At 53.7% G+C, this 19054-nt stretch overlaps 2 protein-coding genes and 1 long non-coding RNA gene across 5 annotated transcripts in view; all 3 read right to left on the reverse strand.

Moving 5' to 3' along the window:
- CAPN11 (calpain 11) overlaps positions 1–1413 on the reverse strand; it is a 12894-nt gene extending 11481 nt beyond the window's left edge. The window contains exon 1 of one of the 2 annotated variants that reach the window (XM_005416219.2): positions 1396–1413. The gene's annotated coding sequence lies outside the window, so the exon portion shown is untranslated. Of the gene's footprint in view, positions 1–388; positions 491–1395 lie in introns of those variants that run through there. The other variant, XM_031060062.1, reaches the window with a different exon arrangement.
- A 2606-nt stretch (positions 1414–4019) lies between these two features.
- On the reverse strand, positions 4020–5953 carry LOC115948294. The gene is made up of 2 exons (XR_004082124.1): positions 4298–5953; positions 4020–4191 (listed from the first exon to the last, which is right to left on the reverse strand). It is a non-coding gene; the product is annotated as an uncharacterized LOC115948294 (long non-coding RNA).
- A 16-nt stretch (positions 5954–5969) lies between these two features.
- TMEM63B (transmembrane protein 63B) overlaps positions 5970–19054 on the reverse strand; it is a 17113-nt gene continuing 4028 nt past the window's right edge. For both annotated transcript variants that reach the window (XM_005416220.3, XM_031060032.1), the window contains 20 exons: positions 17019–17109; positions 16188–16225; positions 15299–15441; positions 14976–15027; positions 14581–14689; positions 13997–14067; positions 13136–13216; positions 12883–13006; positions 12655–12788; positions 12375–12512; positions 11946–12099; positions 11571–11677; positions 10730–10816; positions 9286–9351; positions 8984–9146; positions 8710–8815; positions 8408–8575; positions 8152–8267; positions 7848–7928; positions 5970–6816 (listed from right to left, as the gene is read on the reverse strand). In XM_005416220.3, coding sequence (XP_005416277.2) covers positions 6652–6816; positions 7848–7928; positions 8152–8267; positions 8408–8575; positions 8710–8815; positions 8984–9146; positions 9286–9351; positions 10730–10816; positions 11571–11677; positions 11946–12099; positions 12375–12512; positions 12655–12788; positions 12883–13006; positions 13136–13216; positions 13997–14067; positions 14581–14689; positions 14976–15027; positions 15299–15441; positions 16188–16225; positions 17019–17109 — 2194 coding nt within the window. In that variant the 3' untranslated portion in view covers positions 5970–6651. The remainder of the gene's footprint in view (positions 6817–7847; positions 7929–8151; positions 8268–8407; positions 8576–8709; positions 8816–8983; positions 9147–9285; positions 9352–10729; positions 10817–11570; positions 11678–11945; positions 12100–12374; positions 12513–12654; positions 12789–12882; positions 13007–13135; positions 13217–13996; positions 14068–14580; positions 14690–14975; positions 15028–15298; positions 15442–16187; positions 16226–17018; positions 17110–19054) is intronic.

Raw genomic sequence — 19054 nt, forward strand, 5'->3', positions numbered from 1 at the left:
CTCTTTCCCATGACTCTGCCTGCTCTGGGATGCTCTAAACTCACTACCCTTTTCCAGGGAAGTGCCAGCCTTTCTCTCCTCTACGATGGTCCCAAATCTATGGAGCTCCTCCTATGACTCCTGCCCCACAGCCGCACCCTGGCAGTCTCTCCCAGTGGCAAGGCACTCGGTGCCTGCAGAGCTGGCAGGATGGCTTCTCCAGTCCCAGACACTTCCCAGAACAGAGGGGCCCCGAGGGAGGAGGGATCCCAAGTACAGCTGCCCACATTCCTCCAGATCCCACCTCACCACCTCCCCGGTACTCATACCACAACCTGCCAGTGGCCGGGGAACTTCCCCTAGCCATAGCCCCTGCCAGGTTCCCTGCACCCTTGCCCACCCCACCTACCAGCACGGGCCATGGCTGCGGACACAGGGAGCTCTCTGCAGACACGGGCACCGTACGAGTTATTCTTAGCTCTGTGGCTCAAAATACTCGGGGAGGCTGTGCTCAGTGGCACACGGAGGTCACGCAAGCGCAGAGCAAAGGAAAGCATTTCAGACCCCACAATGGGAGAGGAACCACATGGGTCTCTAAAGCAATGGGGGCAGCTACTGACACCTCCCCAGGCTTATGCTGACGGACACTGCAGGTCCTCCACGGAGGAGGAAGGGGTGTGATGAGACAAGCCAAGCCCCCAGGGCAGTTTTCCACCACAGGTGACATCCAGTTCCAATATGATGCTTTCCAGTACTCGAGGCACCTCTGACCCCTCCCAGGCGGGAGCGAAAAGACGCACTGGTTCCTGCAGGGTCCCTGACACCTTGTGCACTTTCGCGCATACTGCAAAACCCTTGGGCAGCATCATTGTTGAAGTTCAGCCAGAAATCTTTGCAGACCTCTGGTTTGCCAGCTGCTCTTGCAAATCAACGGAAGTGGGGAGTTCCCTTCCTCAAAACCAGCCCTGACACACGGTATCCTGCCGCATACTCAGCTCGGGGCAAGGCATCACAGCCGCCCATGGCATCCCACAGTGCTCAAGCAGCTCTCAGGCCCTTTCCAGCCCTCCAGATGACAAAGATCCTCGTTTCCCACAGGCTCCCCTCGATGTTACCGCATCCCTTTGACGGACGCGGGCTTGGCTTTGGGGTCGGCAGCGCATCCCGGGAGGCTGCGGTATTCAGTTTACTCGCCGCCCCGACTGGGAAGCCTCTGGGTCTCTGCGGATGCGTTAGGTAATGCAAAAATCTCCGCAGACAGAAAGGGATGGGAGGGGTAGGCATGCCTAGATAAGCTTAGAAAACAGAGGAAGAGAGGGAGGGGGAGACGGACGGACCCGGCGACGGGCTCCCCCCCGGTGCTTAACCCCAAGCCGGGGGTCGGACAAGGGGGAGGATGGGGGGGGATGGACTTACGGAAGCTGCTGCCGCCACCCCCCGATGTACGAGCAAAGCCGGGAGGGCGGTGGGAGGGGGAATTAAAGGAGCAGTGACAGTTTACAGACACTGGGAGGGGATTATTGATCCAGGCTGGGGGTGAGGTCTGTCTGCTGTCACCCTCTCCCAGCTCCCAGGGATGGAGGGGTACCGCCGGGATGGGCGTACTCCTTCCACCATTGTCCTGAAGAGAGGGTTGGGTCCACACGGAAACCGAGGCTGGAAGGAAAAGAGGAAGCAACTTTCCTCTAGGAATGGATTTGAGGATGACTGCTCCACACTGCCGGCAGCCCAGCGTAGCTGGGTGAAGCTCAGTACTGCCCCTTTGTCCCCAGGACTTATTGACCTTCCTTCTGGTGCCACGGCTGAGTACGGTGGTGCTGCCGGATACCCCAGACTGTTGTGTCCCTTCTCCCTTCCCTCTTGCCTGCGGGGACTGTGCCCGCACCACGTCAATCAGGGCTCCGGGTGGTCACGGGCAACACCGACACCACCAGCTGTCCCGGGCTCCCTGCATGCCCGGCTGGCACCCCGCACCCCCAGCTGCCCCTCGCTGCTGGGTGCCAGCAGGGCCCTCCCCGGGCAGGTCCCACTGCCCTGGGGCTTTCCACAGCCACACCGGGGCTGCCCCTGCGTGCCCTCCGTGACTCATGGTGCAGCTATGCTGGGTGGTGCTGTTACCAGCGGGCATGGCCACACAGGGCTTGGCACCGTACGATGCAACCCTGTATGGCTCAACATGGCTTTGGCTGGCATGGCATGGCCCAGCTTGGCCTGGTGTGGCTTAGCCCAGCATATCTGACACGGCCTGGCCTGGCATGAGCAGCTCAGCTCAGGCCAGCCCCATCCCAGGACAGAGGCTCTGTATTGCCATTCTTTGGTGCCAGGGCTGAACAGGATGAACCTAAAGGGTGTCACCAGCCCTGGAGCTCTGTCTCCTTCCCTGGTGCCTGTTTGCAGCTGGGGAGGCTGTGCCCATACAGACTCACTGCAGCACTGGCATTGAGCTGTGGGAGCCCAGGCCTCACAGGGCACCTGCTTTCTACCTCACCCCACCTTGCCCTGGGGGTAAATCCTTCCTAGGCAGGGAGCAGGTTGCACATGGGGCCAGGAGCCACGTCCCTTGCCTGAGGGAAGGGACACCCAAATGTTTCAACCAGCTGTAGCACACGGTCCTGCTGCTGCAGGCACAAGGGACCAGTCCAGTCCTGGCCAGCACCCACTGGAGCTGCCCTGTCCCTATACAGGGGACTCTGTTACAGGCAGCTTGTTCTGCTTGTTCCATCCTAGTGCAGAGGCAGCCTTGGGATGCCCTGCTGTGGGTTGTTCCAAGGGCTGCTCCATCATTTCCCAGGCAGGCTTGCCACAGGCTGGAAGCATAAGGGGGTCCCTGCATAAGGGGGACATTATTTAGCTCTGCAGGAACTGCAGGCAGCACTGTGCTTTCAAAGAGCAAGAGGCCAGCAGGGTCAGGGCTTGTTCCTGCTTTGGGTTTGTGCCCATCCTTGTGGCGCTGTTGTCCTGTTCAGCTCCTGCCTTATTACCCTTCAGTGGCCTCCAAAGCTGCTTTCACAGATCCCTCTCCTGGGACAGGAGACAGCTCCTCAATAATCCTGTCACAAAGGCTGTCCCATGTCCTTCCTTTTATGCTTGGAGGCTGTTTCCCTAAAACACCTGCAAAATCTCTCTGCAATTTCTTTGTTTCCTTCCCTCAAGCTTTCCTTTTTACAGTGATGGCTGCAGGGACTTGGCAGCAGGCACAGTTCTTCTTTCTGTCTTTAGTTTTTTGTTCTCTGGCCTTGCCTCTTCCCTTGTCCTTTGGCTGTGGGCAGGAAGGTCTTTTGTCCCCTGCTGGTGCTGCACTGCTGGCACACGATCACAGTGAGGCGGGGATGGAGCTGGGGTCACTTGTCCGTCTCTGGGCAGCCCATGCCAGGCCTCGCCTCTCCATTGTGCCACCCTCCAAGCAACAGCCACAGTGCACAACGTAAGGAGCACAGCATGCAGCAGGCTCCTGGGAAGCATGCCAGATCCAGCCTGCACAGGGAGCAGCAGGGAGCATCCTGGGGGCTGGCTGCTTGCTGTCTGTCCCAGCACAGCTGACACATGAGCAGCATCCTGTTTGGGAAAGCAATGCTCTGTGCTCCAGGGGTTTAGCACCCCTCACGTTTTCCCAAAGGCTGTAGCTGTCCACACAAACCAGGTGTCCAGGTTTGGAATGGACAGTGCAGGAGTGGCTGTGTAACTTGCTACTGGAACAGCAGGGGTGGGCTGACACGTGGCATGAGGCTACCAGTGGAACTCCCCTACCACATCATTTCCAAACCATCTTCTTTACATTGAAGCCTCAGTACACACAGCTCCCCCTCTACCTGCTTTTAGCAGTGAAGTCCCTGATGCTTCTGCAAGTCAGAGGGAAAGCCATTCATTTTGCGAGAGTGTGTGAGCCATGGCTGAGCTGCTGGCAGGAGGGCAGGGCTTGTGCTCACGCTACTCCCCACCCCGCCTTTTGCACCACGCATGCTCCTGCAGCAGCTGGGGTCCTCTCCTCCCAGGTCCCAGCCCCCAGCCCACTCCACAAAGAAAAGACTGCAAACAATGGCTCCTTTTTTTCCTTTTTTCTTTTGTACACAAATATATACAGGGTATTATACACATCTCTACACAGACAGTGCCACTCAGAATACACAGCTCTCTGTGGGTAGGGCCCTGCCAGCCACAGAGGCAGCCCTGGAGCACAGCCGTACCTACAGAGACCATGGCATCCCAGCCCACCTGCTGGACCAGGAGCAAGGGCAGTAGGTGGGTGTGAGAAGAAGGGAAGCAGGATCGACATCTCCCCTGCCCCAGCCTGCGAGTGGACTGGGAACTCTCAGCTCACATGCTCATTTCATTCCTGGCCGCTACCTGGAAGGGACAGGCGACTCTCACCATGCCCCTTCACACCCATGTGTGCTCCAGCCCCAGCTGAGCCCTGGAAGCTGGTGTGACCTGCCCTCCCCATGCACTGAAGACCCACACCTCTTCTGTTCCATCCACCTGTTTCTCCAAGCCTGGGATTCCTATAGAAGTCTTGTAGGAAAGGCAACTATGTCCTCCCTGGAGCAGCCCCCCACCTGCTCTCTGTGGGTCCGGTTCCCTTCCTCTAGTGGAAGGCACAGGGGAAAAAAGCTGTAAGATGTGACCACCGTTCCTGGCAGCTGAGGTGGGCAGGGCTGACAGTTCATTTGTTCTGGTCGATTAAAGTGCTTGGAGCTCCTGGGCCAGCACGGGTGATTGAAAAGGTAAATGACCGTCCCCTTTCACCTGGGCCTCAGGGTACAGCCCCAGGGAGCTGGTACAGCACCCACAGATGACAGGCAAAGGGAGGGTGATAGTGTCCGCAATGAGCACCAAACAGGATGGTGGCAGGGTTTGAGGGAAATAAATATAGCTAAATAGCAGAGGGATTTATTATTTTCCTTTACATTTTACACAAGGGTAAGGGGGAAGCAATTGAGGGCAACTGATACTGACCAGAAACAACCTCACAAAATGTCTTTAAATAGGGTCAGTCCTTCCATGTGCCAGGGGCTCCAGTCACCTCTCCCACCCATCCTGTTCCCTGCCTGCCTCTGGGACACAGCTATCAACAGGAAGGGGGCAAGAGCAAGAGGTAGGAGAGGAACAACTCCCCTCTCAGGCTGGGTGGTGGCAGGGGAGCCTACACCAGTCAGGGCAGGTGAAGAAAGTCAGCACAGTCCCATGAGGCTTTCATGCTCCTGAAGATGGTGGTCCTTGCTGGAGACAGCTCCTAGGGGCTGCTCTCCCAGGGCTCCCTCCCTCTCTCACCACCTCAGCTGGAAGAAAACCCTGCAGCAGCTCAGGGAAGGAAGCCCATGGGGCCTCATTACAACAAGGCAGTGCTGATCTTCCAGGGTGTTGAGGGCCTGTAGCCTGAGACCCTTTCTCCCCTCTCCCTAGCACCCAGGAGACCCCCACACAGCCTCCCCACCCTCAAGCCTGAACCTGCTGTGCAGACACAGGCTAGCAAAAGGGGGGCTGCAGTACCACATGGGGGTCAGGTTGATTTGTCTGAAAGGGGAGTAAAATGTGCAAAGAAAAATGCCACTTTAAATGATGCTGCAAACCCCTGCCTGTGCCCCTGGGGGAGGAGGGAACAGGACTTGGGGGAGAGGCTGCCTGCGCCTCCTCCTGCTCACGAGAAATGCCCTCAGCACCCCTCACCCTGCAAGGGCCTATCTAGCTCATGTCAACCCAGTGCCCCTTCCCTGGTGTGATGCCACCCTTGACCATGAAGTAAGGGTCACCATCACCATCCCTGCGGTGAGGGGGAAGCCTGTCACCACCCCTGGGCCTGGACCAGCTCCTGGGATGCCACACCAACTGGATGCTGGAAGCAGTTGAGAAAGGGCACACGCAGGCACAGGGAGAAGGTGCAACAAAAGCCAGCTCCACCCTGGGTGGGGTTTCCAATAAACTGACTGAAGTTTTTCATTTATCACCTTCCTGTAAATCTAATAAATTATTAGTGTTTCTCACCAGAACCCAGTGCCCCTTCCCTGGTGTGATGCCACCCTTGACCATGAAGTAAGGGTCACCATCACCATCCCTGCGGTGAGGGGGAAGCCTGTCACCACCCCTGGGCCTGGACCAGCTCCTGGGATGCCACACCAACTGGATGCTGGAAGCAGTTGAGAAAGGGCACACGCAGGCACAGGGAGAAGGTGCAACAAAAGCCAGCTCCACCCTGGGTGGGGTTTCCAATAAACTGACTGAAGTTTTTCATTTATCACCTTCCTGTAAATCTAATAAATTATTAGTGTTTCTCACCAGAAAGACAGGGGATACAGCTGCCTGCTCAGAAGACTCCAAATGTTCCCCTTATGCCCCTTCCCACAAAGCACCCAGCTTTCCTCCTCCCTGCAGCTCCAGGGCAGCACCGCGGGGGTTCTGGCCCCCTCCTCCCCAGCCTCTGGGAGTCTGGGGTCCAGGGATGCGTTGAAGAAGGTAGCTAGTAAAGAGCATGCCTGCCGAGCAGCGGGCTGGCGCAGGGGTGGAGGGGCAGGGAGATGGAGAGCTTGCAGCAGCTCCCCTGCCCTCACTGAAGGCAGCAGCCCTGGGGGCGGGAGGGTGAGGGCAGCAGCCAGCACCCTCAGGTGCCTCTTCCCAGGTCTCCATGCGCACAGCCTGCCCTGCTCCTGGGCCTCCTTCCCCTCCCGCCCTTTGAGGTCCCTACTGGTGGATCTCATTCTCTATCAGGCTGTCCTCACACGACTGGAAATCTGTGTCATTCATGCCGTCTGCATTAATGAGCTCCTCATCTTGCGATCCCTGCTCCTCCGACTCTGTTACTTCGCCCTCCGGCGAGGAGTCCTGCAGCACTTGGGCGATGTACTTCTGTCAGGGCAGGCAAGGGGCAGGGAGAGAGCAGAAACACACGTGAGTCTAGGGAACTTCTCCAGGAAGCAGAGCACAACACACTAAGCACCATGCATGAGGCTGAGCGTGGGGATATGCTGGGAGGGCAAGGAAGTGTCCAGACTCCATGGAATATACCAGGAAAGGGTATACCAGGAGTGGAGCTTAGCCCCGAAACACCGGATGTGTTTCAAACCCCAGCAGCCTGAGACAGGGCACCTGGGCTAGGAAAGAATGTGGCTTCTCAGGCTCTTTGAAGCCCATGTGAACTGGAAGACTGCACTTCCTTTTTTGCTAGCAGATGTGTCTTAAAGCTCTGCCTGCCTCTTATAAGGATTCTCCTTTTGGCAAAATGTTGCTGCTCTTAGCTGTTTGGAGCCTAGGAGGGAGCCTGGATTACATGTGCACACCCCAGCCCTGCTCTCCTGAGGAAGCAGGAGGCTCTGCTTTACCCCATCTCTGCAGCCCTGCATAGATTCCCACTACAAAAACCTCGTGGAAGGAAGCAGTTGGAGTGAGCCAGCTGAGCCACGGTGAAGTTCCAAAAACTGACTCTGGGGGTCTCAGAACGTTGGACAGGGGAGAGAAGAGTCCCCAAAGTACTTCCATGGCCTTCAAGGCAATGTTCACGGAGATGCCTTTGTGTTGGCACTAGGACAAGCCTGGTGGGTGACAGCTTCTTCTGGCGTGCAAGCGTGCAAAGATGCAGAATGAGAAGGAAGACTGACCCGGCTGGATTCACCGTCCCAGCCGAAAGAGAGATGGAAAGTAAATGCACAGCATCTGAGGAGCAGCGGGAAAGGGGTGTGTGTGTGGGGGTTACACTTCACCGAGAGCAGGTGAGGGGCACAGTGCCCAGCAGTTGCCTCCCACCCTCACTGGGAGGATCCAGGTGCTGACTCAGAAAAATGAAAAGTGAGGAGTGAGGTACTCAGACAGGGAGTTACCTCCCCCTTTCCAAACTCAGACAGGGAGTGTGCCAGGGCACAGAGGTGGGGATAATGACTCACAGCTGATTTGGGAGCCGGCAGATTGGTGGCAGGTCTCCCATTCTGCCTGTTGTCCATGGCATCCACTTCTGTGTGGTCAATCTGGAGAGAAAAGGAGAAATTAAGACTGCCAGGCTAACATATTTGCTGTCCCACCTCAGCAATATACAGGCAGCAGAGACAGCCTCAGGACTATCCCCTCTGTGAAGTCAGGGTTGACAGGCTCTGCTGAAGAGCAGGCTGGGACCCCTCAGAGCCCCTGCTGCTTTGTGGTTGAGCTGTGCTACCAAGGAGAAGGGTCCTGCACCCAGCCATTTTGCCTCACCTTGTAGTTATGAGCGCTGAGGTATTTGAAGTGCCCAAAGCAGACGTGACACAGGCAGATCACAATGGTGATCACGAGGACCACAAAGGTGAACATGGAAGTGGGGGCCAGGAACCCTGAGGCAAAGGAAAACAGAAGTATCAGTGTCAAAAGGACTGTGACCATGCTCTGGGGCTGGAGGCTGCCGAGATCAGAGCCTGGCCAGGGAAGTGGCTCAGTAGGAGGCTAAGGGCTGGTATCTCAGCCCAGTGCTCACCTGCGCGCACTGTGGAGAAGAAGAGAAGCCAGAAAAGGCAGAGGATGGGGGCTGCCACTACCTGATTCACAGCCCCTGAATGGATCTTCTTGTCCAGCTTGGCAGGCAGGTAAGCATAATACAGGTTGTACCGGTCCACCAGGTGCTTCAGCAGCATGTACATGAGCCCTAGGAGAAGAGAAGAAAGACAGACGAGTGGGGCATCAGCCTCTTTGCTAGACAGAGAGGAACTATCTCTCCCACATCAGCCTTCTTGCCTCCCCTCCATCTCTGGCACAGGGAGGCAGAGGGGTATGGCTTACCAAAAGGGACGATGATGGGGCAGGTGATGCTGTATGTCATGACTACAGTGAAGACACACATCATCCAGGCATAAGCAGCCCCAAACTGGAACTCGTAGGCCTGGTGCTGTGGGAGGGAACGGAGACCCATCAGCAGGAGGACCCTGAGAGCTGAGTGGGTATATGTAACACACCCAGCTCTATGCACAGCACCAGGTGAGCCCCATCAGGATCCCACTGCAGCACTCCCCTCCCTGGGTGCAGCCACAACCCATCCCTCAGCCCCGCTACATACTCGTTTGACGTTCCTCCGCTCAGCCGCCGAGCGGGCCAGGCAGAGGCGTATCATGTACATGAGCAAACCAGGGATGCGCAGCAGGTCCATGGCGTTCCCGATGAAGGCGGAGGCGATAACGTAGTTGACAAAGAAAGCCCCATTGTCTGGCAGGAACACACACCTGGGGAGATGCAGCAACGGCCCGCTGCAAGGGGTGCTCCCTCCTTGCAGGGCAGCAGCTGGGAGTCCCCATAACCTCTGGATGCCAACAAGAACCTCCTCCCATTGTAAACAAAGCCTTTCTGCTCAACGCCACTTACTCAAATCGTACGGCAGCTTCAGCAAGGAATTTTTTGTCGAACAACCAGCGGAAAAATACATCCAAGCTGTGGGGGAAGAAGGCAAGAAGAAAAGATGAACCATCAGAAGCAGCAACAGACAGAAATGGACATATGTAGAAGCTGCTCTAGGAGCATCCAAAGCTCTGACCATAGACTGTATTGTTCCCTGTGGAGTGTGTCACCAGCAATTATGTAAACTGGACATTAGAAAAAAATACAATGGAACTAAACAATGCAACACTCAAAAAGGGATTTAAAGCTTCCTATTCATGTATGTTTTTATCCCTTTACTCTGATCCTATCAATATTTTTCCTCTCTCCTCTGTTCGGGCACAACATCCATGTAAGGAACAGATGACTGACTCTACAGAAGAAATTGGTTATGTACAAGGTACCCTCCTACAAGAGATTTAAAAATTCCCTTAGAAGAAACAAATCCCATTTTCCTCAATTCTGATTTTTTAATATAAAACTATCCAATCCTCTGACACTGGTGGAGTGCAGAGCTCAACAGGCAACAGCAGAGGGACTGACTCCTCAGAAGGAAGCGTGGTCTCTTTTGTAGTCAAAATGCAAACATTCTGAGAGCATTCACCTGCCCAAGATGCAAATTTACATGCAACAAGGCTTTTTTAATCTGTGTTGCAAACATGTAGTCACCCAGTGGGATGAAGGACTATTCTTCTGCCACTATCAGATGGTTTGTCTTATTCTCTAGATTTGTCTGACATCACCACTGGAATTTAGGTAGGCTCTTAAAGATCCCTGACCCCACAATGTGTAAAGAATCAACAAGCACAGTTAGAGTTCCCTGCCCCCCATCCACTCCTCAGTTTTTTCTTCCTCACACTGTTCCCCTACTTGGCCCCTGTTCAGCACTAGAGCCCACACCCATGGCTGGCAGGTGATGCATCAGTGTTTTCTACAGGGCAATTTATAAACTGCAGGAACATTTAAGGCATACACCCAAACACATGAGTACTTCTGTACCAAACTATCCCACCCAGCCAAGCAGCATAACCTATTCAAGTTCTGGCTTAAAGGAAGAATTCACTAGTGTTGTGCAAAATTTGGACTGCACACTGAGCACAGAGGTGGAGAATGCCTCCTTCACCAGCAAATGTCAAGCAGACTTTTCACAGGTACTCAACTACCATGCCAGATTTTGCTGCATTATTTGTAACATCATGGCACATGTCAATCTGCAGATTGAGTAAGTAAAGTCCTAGAGACCCAGTCATGTATGGTCTGGTCTGCTCTCCCTCAACTGAAATGAAATAGCAGTCTCCCAAGGGGATGGTGGCCAGGGCACCAGTGCAGCGAGGAAAGGATGTTGTAAAAAGAAGAGAACAATCAGGCGTGCATCTCAACCCCTTCTGTGCTCCACATCTTTGTACTTGCCTACCCTTCCCACAACTCCTACCTGCTCAGGCCCAGAGATGGCAGCAGCAAGACCATGAAGATGAGGAAGGTGTAACACTTGTGCATGGTTGTCCTATTCTCTCCAGACCTGAGGACAGAGAGGCTGTTAACCTTTCACCCCACCAGCCACATAAACTGTGTTCCCAATGGCTTTCCATCAGTAAGCACTTCCCAATGTCTAATCTAAATCCCACCCTGTCCATTCCTAATACACATCCCCTTTCCCTCCAGCATATTTGAAATCCGTTATTGGGTCTCCGTTCCTTCCCCCTTGTCTCACGGGCTCTGCAATCATCTTCCCTGACCTGCAATCCCGAGAGCTGGTGACACCCTCCCCACCAGTCCCTGCAACATAGACCAGAAAACAAAGGTTACATTGAGTGTCCTGCAGGGAACGTGCCTCACAAGCAGCAGGTTTCTACTGCTCTGCAATTCAAATGCCTTCCCTGTGGCCAGAAGCCAGAGCAACTAAAATGATTTTCCCTTGGAACTGCTACATCTTACACATGGTACAGGCACAGCATCCAGGCCTGCTCATCTGAGCCAAGACTTCCCTTGCTACTAGCATTTCTCACAGTGACCAGCCCCAACTCCTCCCAGCCTTCTTCTTCTTGTAGACCTGTCAAGCTCTGCTCAGACAACCACACTGCACAACAGCAGCCAAAGACTGGCAGGACAACTGTCCACAGCAGTCCCCAGGTGCCCAAGAAGTGCAACATAACACCATGTTGGATTGGAAGACAGAAGTTCAAGCAAAAAGATCCAGTCCATAGCTTTATGTAGTCAGAAGCATCCAGCAGCCAATCAGCTCACTGATAAGAAGAGGTGCTGGCTGTCCTTACCTGGTCCAGTGTGCTTCAAAGAAGGCAGAGTAGTATACAATGGTGGGCAGAAGAGCAGAGAAGCACCACAGCAGCAGGGTGGGGAAGAACTGGGTGATGATTGGGTTCTGCAACAAGGCAGAGAAGAAATCACATGTTACATGGTGAACCAGCTCTTGTGCCAGCCACAGGTACAGCTGCCTCTGCTGATGCCAAGGCCCGAGCACTCTGACTGCCACTGCACCCTGTCCAGGCTCAGCACCTCCCTCATGGTCAGGTTGACAGGACCCAGGGAACCATGACAATCTCTCTCCCTATCTCCAGCTTTGCCGGGGATGTTGTGCCTTGGGGTGGTTCCTGTGTTACCCACCCTGCACCTGTATCCAAAGTCCTTACATTGAGGTACTCCACGGGCTTGGTTACATTGAACTTGTCCATAGTGGTGATGATGATAGCAGGAGTGGTGAGAAAGAAGAGAAGGATGAAGAGGACCACATTAATCACAAAGCAGCGGATCCACCATATAAAGCCCCGGATGGAGAGGTGTTCCCTGGGAGGGAGAAAGAGGACATCAGGATGGCTGCACAGGACAGAATACCAGGTGTGGGGCTTTGTCTGCACACCACAGCCCAGCCTGGTGAACAGCACTTGGGATGCCAGCCCAAGGCTTTCCCCCTCCCAGTCAGATCAGACCTCTAGCTCAGCCACATTGGGCTTCAGCAAGAACAACTCACTCAGCTCTTGAAGGAGCAGATGGAGAGGGAGAAAGGGAGGGTGCACCCCTTTCCCACTGGCAGGGCCACTGAACCCTACAGAGCTGCTCACCAGTAGATGTTCTGTGGGTCAGGAGCATAACTGACAGTCCAGTTGGAGACATGGAGGGACTCACTGCAGGAGGAGGCTCTGGGCTCCCCACGGCATGCACAGCCCTGGCACTTACAAGCGTTGAAATCTTTGAGGATTCTGGATAAGAGAAAGAAGGACATGCTGACACAAAAGGCTGGCAGGCACAAGCTGAGGGGATGCCTTAGCGCTGCTGTTCTGATTTAAAGCAAAGGCTGGGACAAGTCACCTTCTTGGGGAGGGCAGGACCATCTGCACTCACATGGCTGTGATGGTCTCATTGTGGAAGGTGACAAAGGCCATCCCCAGAGGCTTTTCATTAACCTTCTCCTTCTCCCGCTTGTAGTCATCTTTGAGCTTCTCCTCCAGCTTGGTGTAATACTCAATGGCCTCCACCTGAGCAGGCAGACAGAGGTCAGAGGAGAGATGATCTGGGGACCCAAGCCATGGGACACCCAACTTCTGCCCAACACTTCTAGCACTCCCCTACCTCCTCACAGCCCCTGATGGCACAGCAGCACAGGTGGCCACAGGGCTTGGGGTTGATCATGGATGGGGTGTTGTCCTTGCTCTGCAGGTTGGTGAAGTAGATTCGTCCACGCTCAGCTTTCTTCCTGAAACATGAGAGCGGAAGAGAAGAAAGGAAAGAAAGAGGGTGACTCATAAAAGCTCTGTGGCACCAGACTTGAGGGGGTATCAGGAACATCAGCCCACTCTGCCTTTTTTCCAAAAATAGAGGTTACCTCTCTGCATCGAGGAACATCAGCCGGGCAACATCATAGCAGGGACGGGCCTCCAGGACAGTGCAATTGGCATAGGCCTCCCTGTGGGTGAGAAGCATCAGTTCATCACAACTGGCACCAAAGGTACCCCTCAAGCAAACTCCAAGTGGTCAAGACTTCTTTCTGGCCCTGAGAAGAGTGTCCTGGGCTGAGCACAGTGATGCATACCACGAGTTTGCAGGGGAGCCTGCACACTCTGTTCCTTACAGCTGACGTAAAACACAGGGCAAATGCTACATCCCTGAGGTTTTGGAACAAGGAGCCTTTCTGGACTTCTGCCCTGTAGCAACAAGGAGCCTCTCTGACCCCACACTCCCCCCTCTGCCTTCACAGACTTGTGGTCAGAAAGAGGCAGAAGGCTTCCCAAGGGGTACAAAGCATTTCTTTTCTACCACAGCGCTGACAGTGAGGTTCTGACAGAAGAATAATTAATGTCATTGTGAAACAGACATACTTTTTACAAAGACTGTGATGAGGGCAGCAGCACAACATCCCACAGTCACTGCTTCAGCACCTCCTGCCTGTATCTCATCTGTGAACTTAACTACGACTTAAGACATGCCCTGTCCATTGCTTACCACACTGACCCCCTATGGCTCTACAGGAGATGGCTGACCCTTTCCCAAGGCACAAAACAAAGGATACTTCAAATTCAGATAAGAAGCAGAAAAATAACAGTGAGCGACCCAAAATAAAGGTATTCACTGATTTTGCTTAGCTCTCTGCTCTCAATGTATTATTGCCATTCCAGATAACACTAGTACTACCCTAATAAAAACATCCCTGCTACAGAGCAGTCTTTAGGGACACAGTGAGACTTACTCAAAATGCTTCTTGATCTTCTCTGGCTCGGCGTATTTTGAGATCCCATTGATGAATAGAGTTCGCTTAACCTGGAAAGAAGAGGAGAGGTAGGTGTGGATGGTGTAAAAGACCAGATTGCAGCAAGACCCCCTCCCAAGACCTGCGTCAGTGATGAAAAAGGGTGGCCCCATCAATTCTAGCTACCAGGGCTCCCCTTCTCCTCTGCTTCTGCTGGTTGTAGTCATTCTGCACTCGGGTGCACTGCAGATTGACAGGCTAGGGACTTACACTGCAGGTGCCTGAACAGAAACACAGCTACCCTTCAGAAATGAAGAAGGTAAAAGCAGCTGGAACAACCCCTAAGGAAGAATGGGGTCCTTCCACATGTTTACCCTGTGCAGGCCTCTCCTGTTTCCCCACAGGCAGTCATGGTTGCTGCTCTGGAGGTGACCTGCCTTTGGCCAGGCAGAATAAAAACAGCCAAAACATGACAGCACTAAAATTGCTGTGGAAATTGAGGTGCTCAGCATTGTCGCCAAGGCTACCTGATGACCACAGGGCATGGGAAAATGTGTCTGGGAGAGTGGCCAGATCCTGCTCACCAAGTCATCCTCTTTGTAGCGCATCTTGGAAGTGTGCCGGCGCATGCTATACACTGTCAGCAGCAGGTACAGGAAAGCAAAGGTGGTGTGCAGCCACAGCAGGTTATTCCTGTCACAAGGGAGACCACAAAGGTCAATGCAAGGTTGCCACTACAAGTCTGTGTCTGGCTGATCAGGCCCTGAAGGCACTGGGGGTATGAGTGTATTCAGCATAGCACACAGATCCCCTACAATCAAATTCCAGGAGCTCAGCCTGGAAATTGGAGCAGGGACAGTAGCTTCACAGCAGGGGCAGAAATACAACCTAAAGGAGATTAGGCTTTGCAGCAAGTGAATATTTTACAAAACACCCCTTGAGGGCCTCAATTACCCATCCCACCCCTACCCAAACATACCCAGACTTCAGGTTAGCGATAGTTGTCCTCCCAAAACTGTAGGCATTGTTTTCTAGAGAGAAAGAGGCAGACACAAATGTGTTCAGTTATACTGAGTGGGACAGAGCACCACTAGAGTGAGCTACAGCAAGAGTATCACCTGCAGAATACCTAAAAAACCCAAGTTACACAGGATGATCCTGTGGATGCACTACAGTCAAAGTGAGACAGCAGTTAGGGTTTGTCTGTGTTAGTCCTGTTCTGCCCTCCACTGCTACCCAATGGTCTGGAACATGGTGTTGAAAGCAGATGCCCCAGCCCAGCCAAAAGCTCCTTGTTCTCACCTAGCAGGTCCCCTGAGAAGTTGACAGGTAACACGATGCCCACGGACAGCACACCCACAACCACCAGCAGCCCAATGATGTGCCTCTGGAAGGACAGGTAGTGCACTGCATCAACTCCGCATTTGTCCCGGATCTCATCATCCCTGCCAAGGAGAGAAAAGCTGTCAGGCAATTTTCTGCATTTCTTCAAGTGCTGGGGAAAAGTACAGGGTTGCAGCTGCCCTCCTGATCTGGGCACACACAGCACCCCTCCTTCTGCCCTACAGAGCTGTAGCCAGACTCTGGATTTGGGAGCCCAGCACTCAGGCTTGAAGCAGTCTGGGCAGAAACCTGCCTGCGCAATGATTACCCAGCCCTGCTCCCCATGGCCCTGCTCTCTGTCCCTCAGGAGAGGCAACTGGACACCTTATACCCAGGTGGGCCTTGCCTTCCCTGATAACATTCAAATGCTGATGCTATCCCACAGCATTCTGAATAGAAGTGCTTGGGACACTACTCCTGTTCTTCATCAAGCTGAGGGCATCTCCCTGCATCCTCCTCATAGCCACCTCTGAGACAGAACCTCTAGCAAGAGTGCCAGGGTGATGAGTATCTTTGCAGAGCAGGGGACAGTTTCTGAGATGGGACTGAGGTGGGGCAGCCATGGGCCTGGGTTCTCTCCTCTGTCACAGACTCACTTTGTGAGACCTTATTTTGGCTTTAGGACTCCTCACATAGTCCTGTCTTTGCTTGTCCTCACCAGAGGACAAATTTCACTCGTGCTCTTCAGAGAGGGGGCTGCAGCAAGGGCAGTGACTTCATGAAGCTGTACTGCAGTGGGTGTCCCAACAACCCTGCACTGCCCCTCCTTCCCCATGTGGGTCCCCCATATAGGTCCTGGGGCACTCACTTTATCCTGAAGATGGCTGTCAGCCAGGAGCAGAAACCCTGTGCAAAAAGAAAACAGGACAGTTTCACTACACTCAGTGTTCCTTTATACCACCTCCCTCCTTCAAAGGTTCCAGGGACCAGGCTGGTGTCCTTGTACTTCCACATACTTGGCTTGGGGGACAGGGGAGGGGGGGCAGACTACAAGCACCCAGATGTGCAGAGCCACAGAAAAGCCAAGGTGAAGGAGGTGACAGTGCTACTCCATGAAGCACAACACAGGTTGGACTCTGCTGTGTGGCTCTCCCCTGCCAACTGGCAGCCCAACCTTCAAGGCAACCCATGGGCTCATGGCTAATATGGAAGCTCTCCAAAGCCATGGCACACCCAGAAAATTCAGCATACAGGTACTTCAGCCATCATGCTGGACAAGAGAAACCCTGTAAGGACTGGGAAGGTAGGCTGGGCCAAGGCAGTGCTCCTCAAAGGACACCTGGGGGAGCTTCACCCCCTCTCCATCACACACATTATCCTCCCCTTCAGCAAGCAAAAAGCCAGTAGAGAAAGACGCCAGCGTGATGAAGAGCTGGCAAGTAGGAATTGTTTGTAATGCTGAGATTATAGGCTGGACAGATGTCTGTTAAGCCACAGTTATCTAGAGCCTATTTATTTTAGCACATGTCTAAGAGCTGCAGAGTTCCTTGAGCTCTATACCACACTCACACATTACAAGATGTGGGGCTTAAGGCCCAGGAACAGGCAAAAGTGTTTCTTCTGAAGAGCCCTTGGCTGAGCCAAGCTGTGGGTTCCTGGCCCCGCAAAGGCAAAGCGTTTGACTCTTGTGGCTACTCACGTTGTCCCTCTGGTCGAAGTCCACAGAGCTGGAGACGGAGGTGAGGCGCTCATAGCGGTCATGGTTGTCAGAATGCAGGGCGGAGGCTACGCTAAAATGACAAGTGGGAGGTGAGGGAGAAAGTTAGAAGATGTGAAGAGGCAGCCTGGCCAGGAACCACGAGCACCCAGGAGACAAGAGGTTAATTCAGGTCAGTTTGCACCCGGCGAGATGGAGAGAGGAAAGATCAGAGGTAGCAGTAAAGAGAGAACCCTCCTCAGATGGTATGCTGAGCCAGGCAAAGCCCATGGGCTTAGCCCATGGATGCTACTTGTTAGGCACCTCCTGAAAGGCACCCAATATGGCAGTCCCTGCAAGGAGAGGCTGGCAGAGACTGCCACAGAGGAGAGGTGAGGTCTGTTTAGCACAGGGTTTAGACAGCAGAAAGGAAGTGAGAACTGGAGGCTGCCACAGCCCTTCTGGCTTTGGCATAGCTGGAGAGGCACTGGGAGCAGCTCCTGTCCTGGAGGATCTCACTCATCTTCAGGAAATGGAAGGAAGCAGTCTGGTGGGCTGCATCCTGCTACACCAGTCCTCCTCACCCTTAGTGCTTCAGTGCAGGAGGAAAAAATCAGCTGCCTGGAGCCAGGCTCAGTGCAACCTGCTTCCCAGCCTCAGCTGAGCCTCCAAGCATGGAAATCTCTTGAGCAGGAGCAGGACACACAGCTAGGACTGAATGTCTCCTTGCTAAAGCACCAGAAAACAAAAGGGGTGAATATAATAAAACCGCTTTACTCCAGCCAGGGGCAGGGACCTAGATGAAGAACCCGCAGCAGAAGCATCCAAGGCTGGCGATAGCCCCCACTACAAACAGAGGCAGAGGGCAGCTGGAAAAGGAGGCAAGAAATCAGAGATCTAAATTAAAGAGCACTTGCAAGGTGCAAACTGCAGCCTGGGATCTCGGAGGTGCAAGAAGACAGATGACTGATGAAGGCTAGAAACAAAGGGGAAAAAACCAAATGAAAATATGGACTCCCTTCAGTCAGTACAGGCTCAAGGAGGGTAAGATGGGCAAGAACACAGAGAAACAGATGCCGAGAGACAAGTGCTAGAGAGGAGGTGGATGACACTATGGGAAAGAGAGCAAGCAGAGATCCTCATGAGCATTCGGAAGGAAAGTGGATGAGACACGTGGCCTCTCTCAGAGCAGAGTAGCACCTGCTGAGTCTCCAGTTCCTAGCTGGAAGTAATAGAGACAGGGGAAAGGAGATTAGCTGAAGGTCAGGGGACTACAGCAGTGCAGATTAGACAGTGGTGTGCAGCCTTGCCACTGCACAGCCCCACAGTCTGCTCTGCTGGAGGGACAGAGACACCTTCGACCCAGCTCCCAAACCTTCAGCTCTTTATAATCACAGAGGCCTCACAGCTGGGCACAGGGAGCAAGGGTGAATTTCTGCTGAAGAGAAATTTCTGCCCTGGGAAAAGCCCAGCATGATGACACCATGAGCATTTGGATAACCAGGATACCTCAGCTCTGTGCAGGGGGATGCAGTGACAATAATCACGATGACTTGAAGTGTTTAGAAGACAGAGGATGCAACACCTTGCCAAAGATGGAAAGCTGAATAGGGAGCTCCAACAGCAGATGCACCTGGATGGAGACTTTTTAAAGTAAAGCACTGACAGTGCAAGTGGGTGAAAGCAAGATTTCCCCAAATTAACATTAAGGTGGGACCCTGCATGATGCAGGTTTGGTGCAGGCCCTGCCAGGGAAGGAGAATTGCAGGATCTGAGGCACAGCTAGCCTCAGGCTGAAGGAATCACAGGCTCCAAGAGGGCAGGCCAGGCATGCTGTGGAAAGGGCTTGCTGGGATATGAAGCTGGAGGTGGTTGCACAGGTGGCAAGCTGCACAGGGCTCTGTGATCACTTCCCTCATATGCAGAGGTGCAAGTGGGTTGCTATGACCTCCCAGTGCAGACTGAGTTGCCACTTGAGACTGTTGATGGCTACTGCAAGCTCTGACAAGTCGCAGGACAAGGGCACTTGCTGGTTTTCA

The sequence above is a fragment of the Geospiza fortis genome, unplaced genomic scaffold (genome assembly GCF_000277835.1).
Source record: "Geospiza fortis unplaced genomic scaffold, GeoFor_1.0 scaffold41, whole genome shotgun sequence".
NCBI lineage: Eukaryota > Metazoa > Chordata > Aves > Passeriformes > Thraupidae > Geospiza > Geospiza fortis.